At 29.4% G+C, this 25,544-nt stretch overlaps 3 protein-coding genes across 7 annotated transcripts; 1 reads left to right on the forward strand and 2 right to left on the reverse strand.

Moving 5' to 3' along the window:
• Nucleotides 1–3,969: 3,969 nt before the first annotated feature.
• LOC105139305 (xyloglucan endotransglucosylase/hydrolase protein 24-like) lies at nt 3,970–5,302 on the reverse strand. Of its 4 annotated transcripts, none has more exons than XM_011045693.1 (3): nt 4,918–5,302; nt 4,623–4,816; nt 3,973–4,517 (listed from the first exon to the last, which is right to left on the reverse strand). In XM_011045693.1, the coding sequence occupies exons 1-3, from the start codon at nt 5,206–5,208 to the stop codon at nt 4,127–4,129; spliced, it is 876 nt and encodes a 291-aa protein (XP_011043995.1). In that variant the 5' UTR covers nt 5,209–5,302; the 3' UTR covers nt 3,973–4,126. The 4 variants fall into 4 exon arrangements, with proteins under 4 accessions (XP_011043992.1, XP_011043993.1, XP_011043995.1 ...); XM_011045692.1 differs by having other exon boundaries at nt 4,623–4,819; XM_011045690.1 differs by having other exon boundaries at nt 3,970–4,819.
• Nucleotides 5,303–8,048: 2,746 nt separating this feature from the next.
• Nucleotides 8,049–10,644, reverse strand: LOC105139306 (NAC domain-containing protein 55-like). The gene is made up of 3 exons (XM_011045695.1): nt 10,104–10,644; nt 9,202–9,488; nt 8,049–8,934 (listed from the first exon to the last, which is right to left on the reverse strand). The coding sequence occupies exons 1-3, from the start codon at nt 10,357–10,359 to the stop codon at nt 8,173–8,175; spliced, it is 1,305 nt and encodes a 434-aa protein (XP_011043997.1). The 5' UTR covers nt 10,360–10,644; the 3' UTR covers nt 8,049–8,172.
• Nucleotides 10,645–14,351: 3,707 nt separating this feature from the next.
• Nucleotides 14,352–22,250, forward strand: LOC105139307 (probable xyloglucan endotransglucosylase/hydrolase protein 23). Of its 2 annotated transcripts, XM_011045697.1 has the most exons (4): nt 14,352–14,703; nt 14,798–14,991; nt 15,075–15,202; nt 21,913–22,250. In XM_011045697.1, the coding sequence occupies exons 1-4, from the start codon at nt 14,431–14,433 to the stop codon at nt 22,185–22,187; spliced, it is 870 nt and encodes a 289-aa protein (XP_011043999.1). In that variant the 5' UTR covers nt 14,352–14,430; the 3' UTR covers nt 22,188–22,250. The 2 variants fall into 2 exon arrangements, with proteins under 2 accessions (XP_011043999.1, XP_011043998.1); XM_011045696.1 differs by lacking the exons at nt 14,352–14,703; nt 14,798–14,991; nt 15,075–15,202 and adding exons at nt 21,066–21,412; nt 21,507–21,700 and having other exon boundaries at nt 21,785–22,250.
• The last annotated feature ends 3,294 nt before the right edge of the window (nt 22,251–25,544 follow it).

The following is a 25,544-nucleotide window of genomic DNA, read 5'->3' on the forward strand; positions in this document are numbered from 1 at the left end:
CCTCCCCCAAGCCCTCAGTGGAAGATTGGCTACACCATCAACTTCGAAGCCGTCCAAATTGTGGATTCTAGAGTGATCTTACCAAGTCCCAAGGAGCCACCTTCGGGGGCAATGATACCTCCCGTCTAGCTGGAATATAGTTAAATTTTTAATTTATTTTTAAAAAATTATTAGTTTAAAATTTATAAATTAGAGACTTATATAATTATTAATTTTAAAATTTATAAAATTAATTAAAATAAACACAAACTAGCTAATAAAAAAATAAAATAAAATAAAATAAAAGTAATATCCCTCGTATGCTAGTCAAATTAGGCATTGCTTTGAAAAAGAAAACAACGCAGAATAAACAATTTAACTCCACTGTATCATTTCATTTCCCACGTTTTCAATATAACAAAAAAAAACACATAAAATTGAAATATCAAATAAAATCAAACTTATTAGTGTGCATTTGAGCTTCTCATCAAGGTGCGCAAAGCGATACTTCTTCGTGAGGATGTCTCTAGAATCATCATTTTCTTATTTTAAAAAATAAAGCTGGACATTAGCAGCAGAGAACTAATATATGACAAAATTAAGAGTAAATGTAATATAAGAGAAAAATGTGAGAATGAGTTTTTCTGGAGGTAAGCTTGTTATTTTTTCACATTGATTGAAAGTATTTATAAATCTTTATCATATTAATTCATCAGATATAGAATAATGTTGTAATTTATTAATAAAAATATTGATATTTATTATTAGTTATAAAGCTCGGTATTATAATTGGTTGAAAGGTTAGTAGATATGGTGACATGTTAATAAGAAATAACGAATGACCTAGAAAAGAAATAACTGATTTTAATAAAACATGAAGCATATTTATATTGCTAATTATTGGCTAGAAATTTAATGGAAAGCATGAATAAAACTATATGTTTACAAACTATTTATGGCTAGCATTGTTAGGCAAATGCAAGTCATTTATGGCTAGTTTTTTTTTAAAAAAAGAAAAAATTGCACCATCACTATGCCTGATCACCTGATCAATATGAGGTTAGAACTTCTTAGACTGTAGGATGAGACCTGTAACTTGTTCAATTCATCCATAGTTGTTTACTGAGTTTTTTTTTTCTGGTAAATACTTCTACATTCTCATATTACATTAATTTTTGTGTATAATAATTGTGATTGTGTAAAATAAGGTAGTGAAAAATATTTTATACATACTTTTTTATTTGCTCTACCTATAAGCTGCAACCTCTCCTCTAGAAATCAAATTATTTATAATCAGGATTGGAGTACAATTGATAGTACCTTAGTACCTAGATCTCTGATGTTCTAGCATACATGTGGATCCTTAGTGTTCTAAAAATAACTAGTTGGTGTCTTCACATGATGTCGGGGGTATTTTTAGATTGTTTTTATTTAATTTTAGGATAATTAAAATAAATATTTGTAAAAAAAACTAATAATTTCAATTCTAAATAAAAAATTTATATAAATATTGATAAAAACTTTCAATAGTTTAAATATATAAAAAATGTATATCTTTGATAAAAAAAATTCCTTTCTACCTTTATAACTTCAAATTTTTTCAGAATTGTTTTATAATAGTCTGCTGAACGTTCCAATGTAATGGATTCTTTACCTCTTGAAGTTTTTTTCTTAGTTTCCAAGAGTTTTCCCTAAAATGTCATGACATGGGGATTTCATTTAGAATATATATATATATATATAGTAAACATCGTTCCAAATATTGAGTTTATGTTTGAAAACATGGTGTGGTTGAGTGTGGTAGACTTTTTTTGTACCCAATGGTGTGTTTATGGGTATTGTAATAGTTATTTTTTAAAATATTTTTTATTTTAAAATATATTTAAATAATATTTTTTATTTTTTTAAAATTATTTTTGATATAAGTAGTTAGAAATAATCTAAAAATATTAATTTAAAATAAAAAAATTAATTTTTTTTAAAAATATTTTTAAAATGCAATGGGAAACACAAATGAATTATACATGCCACACCATACTCTCTAACATATCTAAATAATCTCAACATATATTCTTTTACAATTATCTTAGACATCAAAAGGTTTTTTTATGCCAATAGACATTTTTTGAAAAGGTTATGGAGCCATGAGTCCAACCCAAAAAAACTGGTGGACTACGCCCGTTACTTGCATTGGATTTACGGCATCCCAGTTCCCAAAGGTACCCCGGGCCTGTCCGATATAATAATAAAAGTTATATTAATTATTTTTTTAAGATCTAAAATAATTCTATATGGTAAGGAAAAAAAAAAGTTATGTGAAGATTCTAAGCCTTTCTTTCTGTGGAAAAAAAAAACATGGTCTGCCTGTTGAATTATTAAAAGCTAGGTATTTTCGAGCACAGTTTTTCATATAAAACAGTGAATGAGATGAGAGGCTCCTTTTTTTCCTTTTTAAATCCTAATTTTTCATTTTTTCTTTGATTGAATTTATTTATTTATTTATTTTAATTTTATCCTTTAATATTATTGATTTTAAATTAATTTTTATAATTTATTTCTGTATATTTTTTATGAAGTTATTATAATTTTAAACCAATATTTAAATATTTGATTAGTACTCAATTTTACAATCATCTATTTTTATTATCGTATCCTTCAATAAGAAATAATTATAAAAAATAAATCAAAGCTATTAAATTTAGTAAAGTTCATGATTTGGATCGTGAGTTTGGCGGATTAAATTGAAAAATCTAGATTAATCCAATATATTTTATCTCAATATTAAAAAAAATATATATCATCTTCAAACTTTTTTAAAGTTAAACAATGTTTTTTTTAATGGTTTTCATGTTATCTTTGAACTTGTCAAGTTAACTAGGTCACATAGAATCTACTTCTAAATAAGTTAATTTTAAATTCAAATTAGATAAAGAATTAGTTGAAAAGTTTTAAGGTTTACCTATTGGGTCGAGCTCTTTTATAAAAAAAACATTCCATCTTTATTTATTTTTCTTTTGATTGAATTCTTTTTATTTTTTTCTTTTTTTTTATTTTTCTTTTGATTGAATTCTTTTTTTTTTTTATTCTTTAATATTTAGTTGATTCTTAATTGGTATTCGTAATTTATTTCAATTTGTTTAGGTTATCACAATCTCAAATAAATATCTTTGTATCTGATTGATACTTAATTTTTATAAATATTTATTTTTATTATCATTCAAAAAATATTATTAAACACGATAAAGTTTATGCTTCCAGTTGCAAGTTTGATAAATTAAGCTGTAAAGTTCAAGTTAATCCAATATATTTAACAAATTAAATTTAAACTTGAACAAAACAAGAAATCAAGTCAAAGATTTCAAGGTTTACATACTAAGTTTTGTTTTAAAAAAATGCTAAATAATTTCTTATAGTCTAAATATTTTTTTTTATATTTTAAAAATTTTAATCTGCTCCATGATGTAGCAGCGTAGGCGACTAAACTAGTAATGAATGTAATTTGAGTTAGATTTGTCATTAGATGCCAATCTACCATTTGGACTTGCTCCATTCCATCGAACCAGGTCAAAATTTGACTTCTACTATGTGTACATGCACCGAAGCATGAATAAAATTGTTGAAATCACCAGGCACACGATTCAACTAGTAAAAACATAGAATCTAGATTTGCTTGCGCTCCAAAAGGTTTAATTTCATGTTTATATATCTTCGATTTACATGAATTTTTCATAGGTGAATTCAAACTAAAATTACCTTCTTATAACCAAACAGGACAAGAAGAAGAGAAATGAACCTCTAAGATTACTGTTCACTTGTATTAATTTTAACGCCCACAGCATCTAAGTTGTGAAAGAGAATAATCAGTTACTACTACATGCGAAGCGAACGGTATATATATATATATATTTTTATTAACGTGGGTGTCCGGGCTAGTTTAGCGAAGCGAACGGTATATATATATATATATATTTTTATTAAGTTTTCAGTGGCTATCATACAAGCAATCAAAGATTCGAACATGAGACCATCAACTATATATATTTTATTTATATACATCACACCCTGTCCTGTAAAGAATATTGTCTAATCAGGAAATCTGGAAATTACATGGAAGAACAACTCTATATGCGGGCAAGCTGTACTCCTCCTACTTCTTGGTGGAATTGCATTCAAGAGGGAGGCCCTGAGGGAATCGCTTAGTGTCTGCGCAGTAATTGTAAACCATATAATTCTCCTGCACCCATTTCAGCTGTTTTTGACTTGTAGAATCCAGCTCTTGAGAGTACCACCGGTTATTAGATGAGTTATTGCAGGACGAGACTCCATTAGACCCAATACAAGCATGGGCATTGAAGTTTCTGTATGAAACAGTAAAGGGAGCTTGAGTCCAGTCTGTCTTCACAAGACCCCCTCTTGTAGCCCAGTCATCTGCATTCCATATGCTTGCATACATCCTCATTGATTGCCTTTTGGGGTATGGGACTCCGATTGATTCCATGTTTTTGAATTCCCTTATTGGTCTCCCATCAACATAGAATCTAGATGGACAGAAACAGAAGTTAATAAATATTTCGAGTACTTGAAAAAGGGAAGAAGAAGAAGAAGCTTTGTGAAATGTTGCATATAGATTAATATGTACTAACACAATATGTCTTGGATTCCAGAGGACTGAATAGGTATGAAAATCAGCTGTTGGATCAAACCAGAGGTAGAATTGTTGCTCTCTGTCACCTTTTCCTTGAGTGTACACATTAGTATGGACTAAGTACGGATCACCACTCAAATTGCCCAAAAACTCAAAGTCAATCTCATCCCATGCTGACCCTTGTGAGTGTAGCTGCTTCATGCAAATATTAAGAATTAGGCTTCTTCTATTTGTAATCTGGGAAAAAGAACAAAAGCAAAAGGAACTGGAGAACGGAATTAATTAGGACTTACGTAGAAGGTAGTAACAGTGCCAGCAGAGTTGCCAGGGACAAGCTTGAGTTGGATATCAAACTTGCCAAAGAGATACTCATTCTTGGATTGGAAACCTGAGCCAGATGCTCTGTCAAGGGAAAGTGTTAGAAGATTGCCATTGTTGAGTATTTTAGCTCGTCCGTCTCCCCATATGATATCAACATCTTGGTAAAAGGTACCAGCGTCAACCAACACCAAATCAGAACCAACCAAAAGAGAGATCACTAGCAGCAGTAGTAAAGGGTTTGGCTCAGAAGGGTAGGCAGCCATGAACCTATAAAACGCTTGATGGTTTTCAAATATGAAGTATTGCAGCAAGCTCTTGACTCCTAACTTGTTTTGTTTGATTTTGACCTGCTAAAATGTTACAATTTTGTGACAATTTATAGGGAGTCTGGATGGTGGCGAATTAGAATGTTCCTTTCAACTGTGGAGCACATCGAGTGGGTCGGTGTAATGACATGAGAAGTAAACAGCTGGATACCATGAACAAGGCACAATGATATGGGATTCCTGACCACAAACTTAGCCAGGCCAATTACATGCTGCAGTTTCTGGAGGCCATTTATTATTTTTTTTTGTAAATTAATCATGCCTAGTTTAAAACAATGATTCATATGCTTTACTTTTGATAATATTAGAACTATTTTTTTTGTTTTCACTGGGCTTAAAAAGTTGTGTTGCACGTCTATAGCATTAACTTAACAAAACCATATCTTGTGTTCTAAGCCAAAACCACTAAAGCGCACATACGTTTCAATATTCATTGGTGAAAGTGATTCACCTCCGAGGCTGTCCACCAACCCCAACAGACTTTTAAACTATAAATCTGGGATTAAAAAAAAACCAAAAACTGTCTTAGCAACATAGTGATCAACACGAGTGGAGACTAAATTATAAGTTTTTCAAACATAATGTACTAAGTTATAATACCATTCAAAACACAGGGACTAAATAAAAAGAATCTACGCGATCTCAAAGTCAAAGCCGTGTTGCCTGTTCGAAACCACTAATCTAGTAGCTTCCTCCAAGCACTCAGTGGAAGATTGGCTACACCATCAACTTCGAAGCCGTCCAAATTGTGGATTCTAGAGTGATCTTACCAAGTCCCAAGGAGCCACCTTCGGGGGCAATGATACCTCCCGTCTAGCTGGAATATAGTTAAATTTTTAATTTATTTTTAAAAAATTATTAGTTTAAAATTTATAAATTAAAGACTTATATAATTATTAATTTTAAAATTTATAAAATTAATTAAAATAAACACAAACTAGCTAATAATAAAATAAAATAAAATAAAAGTAATATCCCTCGTATGCTAGTCAAATTAGGCATTGCTTTGAAAAAGAAAACAACGCAGAATAAACAATTTAACTCCACTGTATCATTTCATTTCCCACGTTTTCAATATAACAAAAAAAAACACATAAAATTGAAATATCAAATAAAATCAAACTTATTAGTGTGCATTTGAGCTTCTCATCAAGGTGCGCAAAGCGATACTTCTTCGTGAGGATGTCTCTAGAATCATCATTTTCTTATTTTAAAAAATAAAGCTGGACATTAGCAGCAGAGAACTAATATATGACAAAATTAAGAGTAAATGTAATATAAGAGAAAAATGTGAGAATGAGTTTTTCTGGAGGTAAGCTTGTTATTTTTTCACATTGATTGAAAGTATTTATAAATCTTTATCATATTAATTCATCAGATATAGAATAATGTTATAATTTATTAATAAAAAAAATTGATATTCATCATCCGTTAGAAAGCTTGATATTATCATTGATTGAAAGGTTGATAAATATCAGTGAAATGTTAATAAAAAATAATTATAACTGATTTTAATAGAACATATTTATATGGCAAATTATTGGCTAGAAATATAATGGAAAGCATGTATAAAACTATATGTTTACTAAATATTTATGGCTAGCATTGTTAGGCAAATGCAAGTCATTTATGGCTAGTTTTTTTTTAAAAAAAGAAAAAATTGCACCATCACTATGCCTGATCACCTGATCAATATGAGGTTAGAACTTCTTAGACTGTAGGATGAGACCTGTAACTTGTTCAATTCATCCATAGTTGTTTACTGAGTTTTTTTTTTCTGGTAAATACTTCTACATTCTCATATTACATTAATTTTTGTGTATAATAATTGTGATTGTGTAAAATAAGGTAGTGAAAAATATTTTATACATACTTTTTTATTTGCTCTACCTATAAGCTGCAACCTCTCCTCTAGAAATCAAATTATTTATAATCAGGATTGGAGTACAATTGATAGTACCTTAGTACCTAGATCTCTGATGTTCTAGCATACATGTGGATCCTTAGTGTTCTAAAAATAACTAGTTGGTGTCTTCACATGATGCCGGGGGTATTTTTCAGATTGTTTTTATTTAATTTTATGATAATTAAAATTAATATTTGTAAAAAAATTAATAATTTCAATTCTAATTAAAAAATTTATATAAATATTGATAAAAACTTTCAATAGTTTTAATATATATAAAAAATGTATATCTTTGATAAAAAAAAAAAAAAACTTTCCTTTCTTATTCATGCATTTTTTTATTTTGAAAACAATATTTTTGTACATATCATAAGCATTATTTTTAAATAAAAACTTATCTGATAAAAAAACGAGAAGAGGGCCACATAGAACGAGGAGAACGCTTATGCTTAATCATTTGGAGTCCAACCAACTTAAATGATGACTGTACACTCTTACAAGACGGGGAGGTGCTCTCCTTGCAGTTTAATATTTTAAACATGGTTTTAAGACAATGAAAAAAGATATATAATTACCTGTTCTGTATTGATAAAGATCTCGAGTGTTCAAATTTTAACCGCTATAAATTACGTATCCTCTTTTATAAAGATAAGAGAATTATTTTCATCTTTATTTATAGTTATTAATTGGGACCTATTTCAACTCATAATCACACCAAATTGGTTGATATATTTATTTGGAGTTGTCTTATTATCTACTTCAAGGACATGGATATGAGTTCTCATCATCAAGCTTTAGAGGACCTTAAGAATAAAACAAGAGAATATGAATCAAATTAAGCCAGATGAACACAATAAATTTGTCCAAATTATTCAACTTTGATATAAGAGGGAAAAAACGCATAAAAATATACATGACGACCTCATGCCCAAAAAGAAAATCCCTAAACTAGGGAATTCTACTACATAATTATCATTTGCTTGGCATGTAGGCGGTTAATGGTGATCATTACGATCATCGGAGGACGTCGAGGGGGGGAAGATATAATCCAAGCCAAACAAATCGTCGTCGTTTTCGCCGAAATCATTATTACCTCCATCGCCGAACTGAAAAGAACTGATCTCATAATCCAAAATTGTCTTCTGAACATAACTAGAACTTTGGTCGAGCTGAAGGTTAGTAGTTTGAGGAATACGAGGAAGCGCATTATCTTGAGAGACTCTTGCCAGCCCATTTTGAGAATTATGAAGATATGCAGAAGCAAAATTACCATACCTATCAAGATAACCCATCTGACTTACGGGATTATAATTTCCAGTCACTGTAGGAACACTAGTAACCGCATAATCTTGAGAGACTCCTGCCACCAGCCCATTTTGAGAATTCTGAAGATACGCAGAAGCAGAATTACCATAGCTATCAAGATATCCCATCTGACTTCCTGGATTAAAATTTCCAGTCACAGTGTTCCTACTATAAACCGCATGATTTTGAGAGACTCCGGCCACCAGCCCATTCCGAGAATTCTGAGGAAATGCAGAAACAGAATTACCATATGATGTATCAAGATATCCCAACTGACTTCCAGGATTATGATATTCAGATATACTAGGAACCACAACTTCTTGTGGCACCAGATTTCCATTATTTTCCGATGGTTGATCTTCAATTTCATCATCCTCTAATCCATTGATACGAGTAATTCTAGGAGAACTATCATTCTTGTTACGAATTCTGCATAATACCCATTCATCAAGCTGCATATAGCACGAGGCAACAACATTGAACATTAGGGAAAGAGAGAAATATTAGACTGTAAAATACGGAACGTTAAGTTGTCACTTAGCACATTTAGGTCGTTGAAGTTGATTAAAAAAAAAAAAGAAATACGTTAAGTTGTCACTTAGCACATTTAGGTAGTTGAAGTTGATTAAAAAAAAAAAAGCGCCATAAGTTGAAAGCTTCAAAGTGAAAAGATTGATTTCGGTATAAAAATAATCAGAAAAAGGGAAAAATAAACTTACCCTCATACCATCATTTTTCCGTTTTGGTGCTCCATCGGAATTGCTTGCTCTATATTCATGCATAATCCAATTGGTTTTGGCACCGCCTGGAGCTTTCCCTCTATAGAAGACCAAGGTCTTCTTGCTTCCAATAACTTGATTGCCGTTTGTAATATCTGTATCAGCTCCAGTAGCCTTCCAATATCCATCGCCTGCGGCTCGGTTTGGTCGATCCCCATTTGGATACTTCCTATCTCTTGGTGTTAAGAAGTACCATTCCTCCTCCTCTCCATATGGTTCGTAGTTTTCTATTTGTAAATTAAAAAACAAAACTTTTCCTTTAAATTACTACATAACTAGTAGAATCGCACGCATTATCAAAAAGCTTGCAAGAATATCATTTTTCTTATCAATATTGATGAGGTTTTAGAGGAAAAGAAACTAATTAGCATGAGGTATCTTCAATTTCATAATCCACCACCCAAATTCAAAATTTTCAGATAATTGCTGCATCCAAGTCATGGACACAGGTGACTTGAATGGTAGCACGTAAAAAAAGGGAATTTTTAGATACTTATAAGGCCATGGAATAATCACACTGCTGTTCATTCAATGATGATATCGATTATAGGAGACAGGAATACTCATGATCTTTCCAAGAAGGGTTTACGAAGTGGATTTCTTATTAAACAAGTGTTTAATCCATTAACCACAGAGCGGATAACCAACTGTTAACAGGTAACCTAAGGGTACAGGTCAGACATTAAGCACAGAGCTTCCAAATTATGATTTTATCCTAAACTTACTCTGCAAGAAGCAGTTTGGAAAAAGCAAATAATCTCACCAACAACACTAAACAGCATAAAGTAAAGAATGCAAATCATTAAAGAGGAAATGGGGGGGGAAGGAGAGTTCTGCTCAACCTGCAAGAGTCTCTGGGTTATATTTGTATAACGTAACTTCGTGGATACCACTGCGTGGCAATGGTCTGTTCCAGATCTTGCACAGCAGGTAACACGAGATGAGCTCTTGATCTTGAGGCTTGAACCTGTAACCAGGAGGGTACTGATCTTCCTGAACAAGTCCAGGATTGACACCAACCTGAGCATGAGACGGGTAAGTAATGCTACTGTTGGTAACAGGATTTGTTAAACCAGCCCCTCTCCTTTGGTCCTCCATGATCGACACTAAGGCTAGGAAAAGAAATATACCCAGCTTTCAAGGAAAAGTAGGGTTAGGAAAACGGGTAGACAAACTTAGATATATATACACACATGTACAGGTGCTGTCTCTACAAAATAGCTGTTCTAATATCAGCAGGAAACAAACTCTTTCAGAATCAGCTATATTCTCTCTACAGAATTGAATTTCCACAGTTAGTTTAGCAACCAAATTCTTTATAATTGTTCCAAGTAATATAGCTGTTATCCAACTTTCTTCGGATAAATCAGAGATAACATTACTGAACAGAAGCAAACGCAGAATACGGATTGGCCAAACAGCACTGGTTGACTCCGATACAGAGACCAATATATATACATGTATATAAAGGTTTGTTTTCAAGAACTGATCTAGAAAAAAAAATACAAGATAATTAACAGAACTCCGAAATAAAATTGTTAAAATATCAAAGTTATTTTTTATTACAGTAGTATTATCTTTTTAAAGGCTAACAAAACTCTTACTAAAATGAATCCATAGTCTTAAAAATGACTAAATCTCAGCTGTCCAAATTACTGCATAGTATTACATAAATAAACTAGATAGAAGAAGGAACATCATCTAAATAAAATCATCAAAATAAAGTTGTTTTTTTTATTATTATAGTAGTACTAGCTTTTTAAAGACCAACAAGACTCTAACAAAAACAAGTCCTTGATCTTATAAATAACTAAATCTTAATTGGTCCAAACTACTTCAAAAAACACTAATTATATGAAACTTACTGCAGTCATAGCTACTGCATCATTCCTTCCAAGTTGAAAGAAACTTATCCCCATATTGAAACTACTCTTTATCATTTAGATGTTCAATCAAGAACTTTTAATCTTCCTTTTTTTTCATATGTATAAAAAATTTAGATATCACTTAATTTATTTAATGTTAAATTTTACTTAAAAAACATTAATTAGTAAACTTGGTTCATCAACATGTGTTGAATTTATTTAATCCTTGAATAAATCTATCTTTATGATAACAGCAAACATATAGTCAAAAAGATCAACATAGCCAAAATTAATAAATTTAATTTATTGAGCAACTTTCACTTTTACTTTGCATTCAACCTCTAGCTTGTTAATAAAAACATCATTGTTAACATTATCATTATCATTACTATCATTATTTATATGATAACTAGATAGACAATTTATGCTATGCTCCAAACTAAGTTAAATTTTTTTAATATAAAAAACTCAGGCAATTATAATTTAAGCAAATCTATATTAACTTTACTAACATGCTACTCGAGATAAGAAACAAAAATAATCCACATGAAGAAAAAAATAAATTGCTAAGCTCAAGTCTAATAATTAAATACCAAATGATGAAAAAAAATAATTTTAAAAATATAACATTGAAGAAAAAAACTCAAATTAACCTGAGTTACTTGAATAACTCATGACTCATGATATAAGATTGAGATAAAAAAAAATAGAATTTCAAAAAAAAAACCTAGTAAAAAAAAGATCAAAATTCAATAAAAAAAAATTATGCTAGTCCAAGTTAACTTTACTTACTTGCTCTTGGGATAAATTAAAAAAAAAAAAAACTAAAAATGATGAAGTTCAAGAGCCAATAATTTAATATTAAGTAATAAAATTAAAAAAAAAATCAATATTAAAAAAATAAGAGAAAAACTCTCATGTTATTTCATGTTACCTCAACTAATTTATCATCCATAATATAAGATCAGGAAAAAAAAAAGCTTTCAAACAAAAAATTTAAAAACAAATATTAAAAATACAAACAGATCACCCTGGAACTAGCATTTTAAACATTAAACATCTATTATTTCAAACATTAAAGATCTATTATTTCAAACACCCTTGAATAGAATTCCCATCAAATGCAATTTATAGCAGGAGCTAAAAGGAAGTTCCATGAAAGGACAAACAGAACACCCTGCAATTAGCATTTAAAAAAAAAACCATGGGAAAAAAATTCCATGAAGGTTTGAATCTAAATACAATATATCTATCGTTCAATTCAGAACTCTTCCATGTTCAAGGATTTAATTACCATACGCTGCTTGGGCCCCAGCCCAAACGGCAACACCCCGCCTGTCCCCTTCCACTGTTTTCGACACCCTATCCAATACACGGACTGGACTAGAGGACCCAGAAAAGTGAAGTCGCCCACCGCCACAACACACATGCTTTTAATGCTTTTTATTGACAGATTTATACAAATTATCAACTTTTATTCGGGTTCAGCGACATTTTTTCTTTTTTAGTGTGAAAATTAGAGTTTTTAAAAACGGTTTAGTGATTAATTCGGGTCAAAATCTAAGTTATGAATTTTTACTGAACCGTCAACTTTTAAATAGGTTACTCGAGTTAATATTAATTTTTTTTAATATTAATTTTTTTACAAATTAAAATAATATTATTTTAATTTATAAAATAATTAACCAATTATATACAAGTTTTTAATAAAATTTTATAAAATTAACCCGATCACTTAAATCTTTAACTTCTTTTATTTATTTTTAAACTTGATCCTATTCCAACTCTAAAACACTATTCCAACCCTAATTCAATAGATTTCTAAATTAATTTATCAGGCAGATTAAATTTTAAAACTAAAACTAAGATGAAATTACATCATTTTCTATGCAAATTTAATATCTTTTTTTTTAACTACATGTCACTAACATTCCCGAGCTTCTCTTTTCACAATCTTTTTGTTTTAATATTTTTTCTCATTTTGATCTTACATTGCAAGGCCCAATTTTCTTTGACGCTGTACTTATTCTCAAATTTTCTTCGATATTATTTATCTCTTGCCATTATTAATTTTAGTATTGAAGATTTGCTTCTTCCATAAATAATTTATTTTTTTATTCAGTAATATTCAAATCCAAATTCAAAACCTAGTTTACACGTCTTGGTCCGCAAACTGTGAAAAGCCGAGTCTCCATTTGAACCTTTTTCATGAAATCATCACCATCGAAATTGGGAGATTCCAAAGGGCTAATTAAAAATGATTGACAAAACAAAGAAAAAAAATAAAGAAAACGGGAAAGATACTTGAATGTGGTTTCCGAGATGGTACTTGTGGTGTTAGGCTTTGAGCAACTGTGGCTAAGAATTCAAATTAATTCTCACCCAAAGATTTGAAACGATTTAATCCCCGAGCTAAGAACCGCAAAAAAACGATTATTGGATTCTAAAATGTTGTTTATTAGCCTAATAGTTATTTTTTAAAATATTTGTTATTTAAAATATATTTAAATAATATTTTTTTATTTTAAAAAAATTATTTTTAACATAACATATTAAAATAATTTAAAACAATAAATAAAAATTAAATTTTCATAAAACACAATTTACACCAAGATTCTAAATTGTGTCTTAAAAAAAGAGAGTTTTATACTTCTCAGCCTAGTTTTTTTTTTCTTGATTTGATTTTTATTTTTTATTTGTTTCTTAATGCTCTAAATAAAGTTACATTTCATTAAATTGATCCAAGCTTTAAAACCTTAGAAAAAAACCTTGAGCCTCTTGCGTTTCACTATATAGATTGAAACAGTGATTATTTTTTTTTATCATGAAGCGTTTTTTTTTTTAATTCTTTTATTTTATGTTTGGCATACGCGTGCTTCGCATTAGTTTGGTGAATGAAAGAACAAATGGAATGTTTGAAACCACTCCCGACAAACATGTTGGATTCCCTTTGTATATATTTATTTAATTTGGCAAATATGGGTCAGGTGTGGAGTCTAATGGAAAAGCGCAACCATCCGTCGGTGCCCAAGGCCAAAACGCGTGCGATGGATGATTCATTGGCTGGCTCGTCGATGTTGGTGAAATGTTGTGTCTTTTTGTACAGCAAATTTCTTACACTTGTCCAGCCTCAAAACACACTGTCCACAGCTAAGCTGAGCGTACGAAACTTCCCTTGCCTTTCTTGGACTTCCATTTCCTCAAGTATAAATACCAACCTGGCTATCTCCTTGACAATCCCAACTCCGAGCTTGCAAAACTTTACTTGTAGATCATCCTTGGCATCAATCGTTTATAATAGCCGATGGCTTCATCGAGTACTGTGCTTGTGCCCCTTGTAGCTCTTCTTGTGGCCACTTTGACGGTTGCTTCAGCAAGCAACTTCTACAACGATTTTGATGTTACCTGGGGAGATGGTCGTGCTAAGATCCTCAGCAACGGCGAGCTCCTCACTCTCAACCTTGACAAGGCCTCTGGCTCTGGATTTCAATCCAGGAAGGAGTATCTGTTCGGAAAGATTGACATGCAACTCAAGCTTGTCCCTGGCAACTCTGCAGGCACTGTCACTGCTTATTATGTAAGTGAACTTGATTGATTGCCTCAAATAAGGCACAAAACAATCATTATATGTGACTAACAGTAAACATGTTTTTTGTCACATGAATATGCAGCTGTCCTCAAAAGGGTCTGCGTGGGATGAGATAGATTTTGAATTCCTGGGGAATTTGAGCGGTGATCCTTACATCCTGCACACTAACGTGTTTAGCCAAGGCAAAGGCAACAGAGAGCAGCAATTCTATCTTTGGTTTGACCCAACTGCTGATTTCCACACGTATTCCATTCTTTGGAATCCACAGCGCATTGTGTAAGCATCAACTTCAATCCTGTTCCGTGTACAACATTAATACATGCTGTGTTACTAATTTTGTTACCTTTCCTCTGCTCCAGCTTCTCTGTGGATGGCACTCCAATTCGAGAGTTCAAGAACCTGGAGTCCATGGGGGTTCCCTTTCCAAAAAACCAGCCGATGAGGATTTACTCGAGTCTATGGAATGCTGATGACTGGGCTACAAGAGGTACTAAAAGTTGATAGATTTATTTCATTAACAACTTTCATTACCAATAGTAAACCAAAATCAAACCTCTAAATGTTTTTAGATGTCTTTTGAGCTAAAACATCTATTTAAATTTTAAAAAAACTATTATGAAAAAACTAATCAATTCTTTCCATTAAGGGATTGACAAATCAGTAGGCAAGAAATAATTATTCATAGATCAAATTTAATTTTAAATTTTAGGTTATAAAAAATAATTTTTCATGATTCAAAATATTATTTTACAATAAATTTAAATATAAATTTTAAAAAACTATTATGAAAAAACTAATCAATTCTTTCCATTAAGGGATTGACAAATCAGTAGGCGAGAAATAATTATTCATAGATCAAATTTAATTTTAAATTTTAGATTATAAAAAATAATTTTTCATGATTCAAAATATTATTTTACAATAAACTTAAATAAAGGTATAGGTTCAAGCCAAAACACATGTGGGTAGGGTTTGAATCCAAAACTCACTTTACTTATAGCCACCTTTTTATTAAATTTTAGATATATTTTTTGTTCAATTTTAACTTTTCACTTTATAAATATTAAGAAAGTTTTTTTTTTTTTCTATTTGGGATAGAGTTATTTTAAAGAATTTTGAATTTCATCAAAATATATCAAACAATGGTTCTTTGAGATCAATTTTTCATTTAATTATAATTTGTTTATATCATGTTCATATTCTAAATTAAAAAGTTTATGTTAAAGATTAAATTTTAATAAAATTTTAAACTAAAAAATTAGTGCACGTCACTCAAATGTGATGCACAAACCATGTCCTTAAATAAAAATTTCTCAAAAAACCAATAAAATAAGTAAAAAAAATTATTCTATTTTGATACCAAAACCTCATTTTCTAACAATTACAATTAAAATTAAATTAAAAAGAAATAAAAAAAACACTATAAATTGTAATAATATTTTACAATGTTTTTTTATCTTTAAATATTTTTTATTTTAATGTTTTTTTATTCTTTTATGATATTTTTATTTGACGTTAAGTTTGGTTGTTTGTCCCGGATACATGGGTAATGTCAAGAAAAAACATCACTATGTTGATACTTGGTTTGAAATAATAAAATATTGAACATTGTTTAATGATTTTATCAATGATCTAGAATTGGACTATGGATTAGTCATATACTAATGTGTCCTCTCTCTTTTTTTTAGTTGATTAGGTCCCCTTAACTTGAGAAATATTATTGATGCAGTTCATTCATCATAGTTCCATCATTTTATTTTATTTTTTCATTAACGAGGACACCTGCAATAATAATAGAATGTTATGCTTAAAATCTTTTAAAAGAAAAAAAAACTAATAAATTCAAGAATAAATCAAAATCATAATGTTAATAGTTCTCAATGAATTTTAAGATAAAATATTTGATTGAAAATAGAAAGGGAAGATAGATAATCCTTTAGATAAAGTGAAGTGTTTTAAATATTAATTTGTCATAAAAAAGGAAAAGATTAATATTTAAGTCACCTCTATCTATTTATTTTATTTTCATTTTCATTTTCTGTTTACTTTTAATAAAGGGTAACTTCTATTTTCTTTTCTATCTATATTCTTAACCCCTTTTTCTTCTTTTCTTTTATAAATGGTGGGTTTTATATTTTCAAATTAATTTTTTTAATTTTTTTCATTAAAACAAATATTAACAAAAACAAGTTCTGAAATTTTATTTTATTTTTTATTTTAGATCAATATTTCTTTATTTTTCAATTTTTATGAATCTCAAAAATCTTATTTTTCAATTTTTTCTTTGTTTTTTATTTATTTTTTCAATTTTATTTATTTTTCAAGAATTTTATATATATGAAATGTGTCCACATGTTGGTGTCAAAAACCTCCAAAATTTAATTATGGCTTTACTATAAAAAATATATTTTATAATATGATTGTGAAAACCAGATCAAATAAAAAAAATACCAAGTCTTCCTATAAAATGTTGAAATCAAAAGTATGGGAGTAAATGAATGCAAAATTAAAGAAACAAAATTCTAAAGATAAAAATGATAAACCAAGATGTCATTAACTCAATTCAAGGGTCTATATAAGGTAAAATAAATATTATTTCAATTCAAACAAATAATTTTAATATTCCTTAAAGCTAAATAGAATCAAGGAGATTATAAGAAAATTAATTAGAATAAGCTTTTTAATCAATTTTTTACCATCAAGCAAATTTAATATTGAAAAGTAATTTTTATTCACTCGATAGTAGCTTTAGAAGCAAAGACTATAAAATTTATTCCAAGCAACCGTTTAAAGCTTGAAATATTTTACTTTACTTATTTCTCTGTAATAAATTAAAATCAAAGTTGTAGTAATCAAATTAATTTATTTGCTTCTTATTTTTATCCCAAACAACAATTACGAATTGAAAGAAATTAGAAAACATATATGCTATATCAACCAATTCAATGAGCATGAATAAAAATCAGTAGTATAAGTTTAAAACAAGGGTGAATAAATACTTGAATATAAAATAATTATAATGACAACGTTATTTCTCACAACCCATAATGAAGATGGATTCTATTCCTCTTGAACCGACTCCAGAATTATTTGCTTATTCTTAAGGAATTTCCAGCAACCAAGAATGATCCTTCATAAACAATCTCTCATGTATTTGTATTTCAATAGGTAGCCTTTATGGTAAGATATCGAGTCTAAATGATAGGAGATTAAAGGATATAAAGAAAATCTCTCTAATCTTATCAGATTTCTTTTTAGTAATAAGATTCTCAACTATCAGTTTCCCACCAGATTAAGATATAAAACTTGCCTTCCAGCTTGTATGAAGATTTTTGTATTTAAAAAGATTCTTTCTGGCTTAGAGTCTTTCATAAAAATTTCTAATTTTAATATCTAAAGTTCAAGATATTCATGTTTGAAAGTTTAGTGCTTGAACAGATAATCATACTGCAAGTACAATTCAAGCTTGATTTTGCAAGTTTATCTAGAGATCCAAATAAACTTGAATTTATGTCAATAATACTTTTCTAAAAAACTTGATATGTTTACTTTAACTTAAATGATCCCCCATTTCAATTATAGAACTCCAACTTGATGAAAAACCTATCATAAAAAATAAAGGTTTGAAATATAAAATATATAAATTCTTATTTCTTTTAGTAATTAATTCATGAAATCTCTTAGGCATGCCAAACCATTAAAATAATTGTTAATAAGCTTAAAACACATTAAAAAGTATAATATAAAAGTAATACAAATATATATACAACACACATTGCACTTATAGAAGAATTGATGGAATAATAATGAAGAATTGATGGAATAATAATGAGGGATGATATTATGAAAACTTCATGAGTAAATAGACCTAATCAACTAAAAAGAGTGGAGAGGTGATATTAACAAAAGAAAAGGAAAAAAGTTAAAAAGTTGAGTAATGAAATATGTGAGTGGTCCATAAGGGGTGAGCATTTCCTGTTCAGTCTGGTTTTCACCCAAAAAACTAACCAAACCAATTTATTTATTTATTTTTAAATCAAAACCAAAACCGGTTCAAACCGACCAATTTCGATTCGGTTCGGTTAATTGAAAGGAAAAACAAAAAAAAAACGATTTCATCTTGACCAAGCATATCGAGTAGGTTTTCTGAAATTGAAAATCAGGAAGCCAAAAAGAACAAGAGTTAAACGAAAATTTGAAAAAAATAACTCTTGCATCCATTACAGTAATCGCAACATGAGCATACTATGGCAAATCAACAACCTTGAAAATAAATATAGAAAATGAATGCATAATAGATTTACAAAAATAAAAAAAAAATAAACAGGGATAATAATTAAAAGATAAAGATTAAAGAGAGGGGGGCTCTAGAGCTGCTGTTTGGTTGTTAATCCATGAGCTTAGTTGACTATGCTTAAAGAAAAGAACAAAAAGATTAAGAGATAAGAGATAATGATAGTTCGTTCGTTGAGGAAGGGGGCTGTGAGAATGGTTAAGAGATGTGAGAAAGGTTGAGAGATGAAGATGGGAGGGGGGTTGTACTGAGAGATGAAAATTGAAAAACATGGGCGAGAAAGGTTAAAAGTGAAGAGGGGGTGGGGGTTGTGTTGAGAGATGAAGATTATGAAACATGGGTGGCGGCTAGGGCTTAGAAAGGAGAAGAGAAAAGCTGAAAAATAGGTATTTATAGTATTATTAATTTTTTTATTTGAACCAGTTTGGTTCTATTCAGTATATTTGGTTTTAGCCTTTTAAAACCAAAACCGAGCCGAACCAGCTTGTTTTTTAATTTTTCTAATCTGTTTAAATGATTTTTTTTATAATTAGATTTTTTTGGTTATTTTTTTTTCTGAATTTCTCGATTTAATCAGTTTTTTGATTTTTTTTTACTCATCCCTAGTGGTCCATTTGACAACATGTAAATCAATAAAATATATAAAAAAGAGGAATTTAGTTTGAAATTGCATTAAATATTTAATAGATATACTAAAAATAATACGTAGTTGTTGTTTTGAGATAAATGATACAAGGATAATGAAAATGAAATGAATGTCTCCCTCACCATTTTTTTGTTTGGAAATAACTAAAAATCTTTTTAAAATAGATTTATTATATGCTTTTTGTGTCTATCCCTCAAACTAAATATGTTTTAAATATTAATCAAACACAATGTAAAAACATTGCTACCCAATACAATAAAAAAAAATGTTGTGGTTTTGCGTTTTGAAACATTGAGCTCTCACGGGGAATTAATACTTTCACTTTTAATTTAGTCAATTATGTCATTCAAATTTTAGTTTTGGACAAATGTTGCTCCTCTATGTCAAAGGATGGGGGATCATGACTATTGATTAAAAATAATTATTTTAGTATGATTAAATTCAATTTACAGAAAATATCTATTTTGATTTTTCCATTATTAAATATTTTCCAAATTAAAAAAAAAAGAATGTATTAACTAAGATGGAATGCTCCCCGATATAAATCATGTTTTCAAAGTGGTTTTTTTTTTTAGTTTTTAATCTTAAAAAAAAACTAATTTTAATTCTTTTTTCAAATAAAAAAGAAAGAAAGAAAACTTACCAGCAGCATTAAAAAAACAAATTTAATGCTAAAAAAAATGTGAACATGTAAATGCATTTTTTAACAGGAAAAAAGTTAATTTTTATTGTGACATGCATCCATTCAAATAAAATAAATTATATATATATATACACACATATATATATATTAAAAAGAGATGTCGATATAAATAAAATTTTAAATTTTAAAAAATAATCCGATAAAAATATTTGATTTCATTCACTATGAATAATTCAATCTTTATTTTTAAAGAAAGGTAATAATATAAATCCTATTAAAATAAAATAATTTAGAAATATTATCTTTTATTAATCTAATTTTTTCAACAAAAAAAATATAGTTTTTTTAAAGAAATATAATAAACAAAAACTTAGGACAACTGGTATAAACATCTAAAATAGTCAAGGATAAAAATGACATCCCCTTAATTATGTAGGGGAGAGAGGCGACCTGTGCTTCTGTCCCTGTTCGATTTTTATATATTTATTTATTTATTTATGCAAATATGGGTCAGGTGTGGAGCCCTGTACTGTTTGGGACGCTGGATCTAATGGAAAAGCGCAAGTATCCGTCACTGCCGAAGGCCGAAACGCGTGCGATGATTCATTGGCTGGCTCGTTGATGGAGGTGAAATGTTGTGTCTTTTTGTACAGCAAATTTCTTACACTTGTCCCAAACACACTGTCCACAGCTAAGCTGAGCGTCCGAAACTTCCCTTGCCTTTCTTGGACTTCCATTTCCTCAAGTATAAAAACCAACCAGGCTATCTCCTTGACAATCCCACCTCCGAGCTTTGCAAAACTTTATATCATCCTTGGCATCAATCGTTTCATAATAGCCGATGGCTTCTTTGAGTACTGTGCTTGTGCCGCTTGCAGCTCTTCTTGTGGCCTCTTTGACGGTTGCTTCAGCAAGCAACTTCTACAACGATTTTGATATTACCTGGGGAGATGGTCGTGCTAATATCCTCAGCAACGGCGAGCTCCTCACTCTCAACCTTGACAAGGCCTCTGGCTCTGGATTTCAATCCAGGAAGGAGTATCTGTTCGGAAAGATTGACATGCAACTCAAGCTTGTCCCTGGCAACTCTGCAGGCACTGTCACTGCTTATTATGTAAGTGAACTTGATTGCTTGCCTCAAATAAGGCACAAAACAATCATTATATGTGACTAACCGTAAACATGTTTTTTGTCACATGAATATGCAGCTGTCCTCAAAAGGGTCTGCGTGGGATGAGATAGATTTTGAATTCCTGGGGAATTTGAGCGGTGATCCTTACATCCTGCACACTAACGTGTTTAGCCAAGGCAAAGGCAACAGAGAGCAGCAATTCTATCTTTGGTTTGACCCAACTGCTGATTTCCACACGTATTCCATTCTTTGGAATCCACAGCGCATTGTGTAAGCATCAATCTTCAATCCTGCTCCGTGTACAACATTAATACATGCTGTGTTACTAATTTTGTTACCTTTCCTCTGCTCCAGCTTCTCTGTGGATGGCACTCCAATTCGAGAGTTCAAGAACCTGGAGTCCATGGGGGTTCCCTTTCCAAAAAACCAGCCGATGAGGATTTACTCGAGTCTATGGAATGCTGATGACTGGGCTACAAGAGGTGGCTTGGTCAAGACAGACTGGGCCCTAGCTCCTTTCACCGCTTCTTATAGAAATTTCAATGCCGAAGCTTGTGTTTTGTCTAATGGGGCATCTTCTTGTGGCACAACCACTTCTCCTCCCGCCTCCACCTCGAATGCTTGGTTCTCGGAGGAGCTTGATTCAACAAGGCAGGAGAGGTTGAAATGGGTCCGGGAGAATTACATGGTATACAATTACTGCAAAGATGTCAATAGATTCCCCCAAGGTCTACCTCCGGAATGCAGCATGTCCTAGAAAGAAGACGTCCTTGCATTACCTGTCCAAGTTTTGCCACATAAGATATTCAATTATTTTTTGTATAATTCAAAATATTATTTTATAATAAACTTAAGTATAGACTTGGACTTAAACCAAAACATGTGTGGGTATGGTTTGAGTCATAAACTCACCTTACTTATAGTCATTTTCATATTAATTTTTAGATATATTTTTTGTTCAATTTTATCTTTTTATTTTATAAACTTTAAGAAAGTTTTGTTTTTTTTTCTATTTGGGATAGAATTATTTTAAAGAGGGTGGATTAGTCGTGGTACGCGCAAGCTGGCCCGAGCACCCCACGTAAATAAAAAAAATAATAAAATAAAATAAAATGTTGAACATTGTTTAATGATTTTAACAATGATCTAGAATTGCACTATAGATTAATCATATACTAACATCCTCTCTCTTCTTCTTTTTTTAATTGATTAGGTCCCTTAACTTGAGAAATATTCTTGATACAATTCATTCATCATGATTCCATCATTTTTTTTTCATTAATGAGGACACCTGTAATAATAATAGAATGTTATGCTCAAAATATTTTAAAAAAAAAAACTGATAAATTAAAGAATAGATCAAAATCATAATGCTAAGAGTTCTCAATGAATTTTAAGACAAAATGTTTGATTGAAAATGAAAAGGGAAGATAGATAATCCTTTAGATAAAGTGGAGTGTTTTAAATATTAATTTGTCATAAAAGAGGAAAATATTAATATTTAAGTCACCTTTATTTATTTATTTTACTTTCATTTTCCTTTTCTGTTTACTTTTAATAAAGGGTAACTTCTATTTTCTTTTCTATCTATATTCTTAACCCCTTTTTCTTCTTTTCTTTTTATAAATGGTGGGTTTTATATTTTCAAATTATTTTTTTAATTTTTTTCATTAAAATAAATATTAACAAAAACAAGTTCTGAAATTGTATTTTATTTTTTATGCTAGATCAATATTTCTTTATTTTTCAATTTTTATGAATCTCAAAAATCTTATTTTTCAATTTTTTCTTTGTTTTTTATTTATTTTTTCAATTTTATTTATTTTTCAAGAATTTTATATATATGAAATGTGTCCGCATGTTGGTGTCAAAAACATCCAAAATTTAATATTGGCTTTACTATACAAAAAAAAAATTATAATATGATTGTGAAAACTAGAACAAATAAAAAAAATATCAAGTCTTCCTATAAGATGTTGAAATATGGGAGTAAATGAATGCAAAATTAAAGTAACAAAATTCTAAAGATAAAAATGATAAACCAATATATCATTAACTCAGTTCAAAAGTCTATATATTCATTTTTATAAATATGTTGATCATGAAGGTAAAATAAATATTATTTCAATTCAAACAAATAATTTTGATATTCCTTAAAGCTAAATAGAATCAAGGAGATTATAAGAAAATTAATTAGAATAAGCTTTTTAATCAATTTTTTACCATCAAGCAAATTTAATATTGAAAAGTAATTTTCATTCACTCGACAGTAATTTTAGAAGCAAAAAATGTAAAATTTATTTCAAGCAACCGTTTAAAGCTTGAAATATTTGTGACTTGACTTATTTCTCCGTAATAAATTAAAATTAAAGTTCTAGTAATCAAATTAATTTATTTGGTTCTTATTCATATCCCAAAAAACAATTACGAATTGAAAGAAACTAGAAAATATACATGCTATCTCGACCAATTCAATTAACATGAATAAAAATCAGTAGTTTAAATTTAAAACAATGGTCAATAAGCATTTGAATGTAAAAAAATTATAACAACAACGTTACTTCTCACAATCCATAATGAAGATAGAGTCTATTCCTCTTGAACCGACTCAAGAATTATTTGCTCATTCTCAAGGAATTTCCAGCAACCAAGAATGATCCTTCATGAACGATCTCCCATTTATTTGTATTTCAATAGGTGATCTTTATGATAAGATATCAGGTCTAAATAATAGAAGATTAAAGGCTATAGAGAAAATCTTTTTAATCTTATCAGGATTTCCTCTTAATAATAAGATTCTCAATTATCAATTTTTCACCAGATTAAGATATAAAACTTGCCTTCCCGCTTGTATGAAGTTTTTTGTATTTAAAAAGATTCTTTCTAACCTAAAGTCTTTCATAAAAAATTCTAATTTTAATATTTAAAGTTCAAGATATTCTTATTTGAAAGTTTAGTGCTTGAATAGATAATCGTATTGCAAGTATAATTTAAGTTTGATTTTACAAGTCTATCTAGAGGTCCAAACAAACTTAAATTTATGTCAATAATACTTTTTTGAAAAACTTGATATGTGTATTTTAACTTAAATGATCCTCTATTTTAATTTTGGAACTCCAACTTGATGAAAAACCTATCACAAGAAGTAAAGGTTTTAGATATAAAATATATAATTTTTTATTTTTTTAGTAATTAATTCATAAAATCTCTTAGGCATGCCAAACCATTAAAATAATTGTTAATAAACTTAAAACACATTAAAATGTATAATATAAAAGTAATACAAATATATATACACACACACATTGCACTTATAGTAGACTTGATGGAATCATGATAAGGGACGACATTATAATCAACTAAAAAGAGTGGAGAGGTGATATTAAATAATCATGATAAGGGACGACATTACAGAACAATGAAATATGTGAGTGGTCCATTTGACAACACACAAAATACTAATGCAAATCAATAAAATATATAAAAAAGAGGAATTTAGTTTGAAGTTGCATTAAATATTTAATGGATATACTAAAATAATACATAGTTGTTGTTTTGAGATAAATGACACAAGGATAATGAAAATGAAATGGAAGTGTCCCTCAGCAATTTTTTGTTTTGAAATAACTAAAAATATTTTTAAAATAGATTTATTATATGCTTTTTGTGTCTATCCCTCGAACTAAATTTGTTTTAAATATTAATCAAACACAATCTAAAAACATTCTTACCCAATCCAATTAAAAAAAAAATGCTGTGGTTTTGCGTTTTGAAACATTGAGCTCTCACGGGGATTTAATACTTTCACTTTTAATTTAGTCAATTATGTCATTCATATTTTAGTTTTGGACAAATGTTGCCCCTCTATGTCAGAGGATGGGGGATCATGACTATTGATTATAAATAATTTTTCAAGTGCAGAAAAAATCTATTTTGATTTTTCCATTATTAAATATTTTCCAAATTAAAAGAAAATGTATTAACTAGGATGGAATGCTCCCCAATATAAATCATGTTTTCAAAGTGGTTTTTTTTTTAAGTTTTCATTCTAAAAAAAAATTAATTTTTTTTTCTAGTCCATAAAACTTACGGTAGCATATAAAAAAAGAAATTT

The sequence above is a fragment of the Populus euphratica genome, unplaced genomic scaffold, assembly GCF_000495115.2.
Source record: "Populus euphratica unplaced genomic scaffold, PopEup_1.0 scaffold141.1, whole genome shotgun sequence".
Classification (NCBI taxonomy): domain Eukaryota; kingdom Viridiplantae; phylum Streptophyta; class Magnoliopsida; order Malpighiales; family Salicaceae; genus Populus; species Populus euphratica.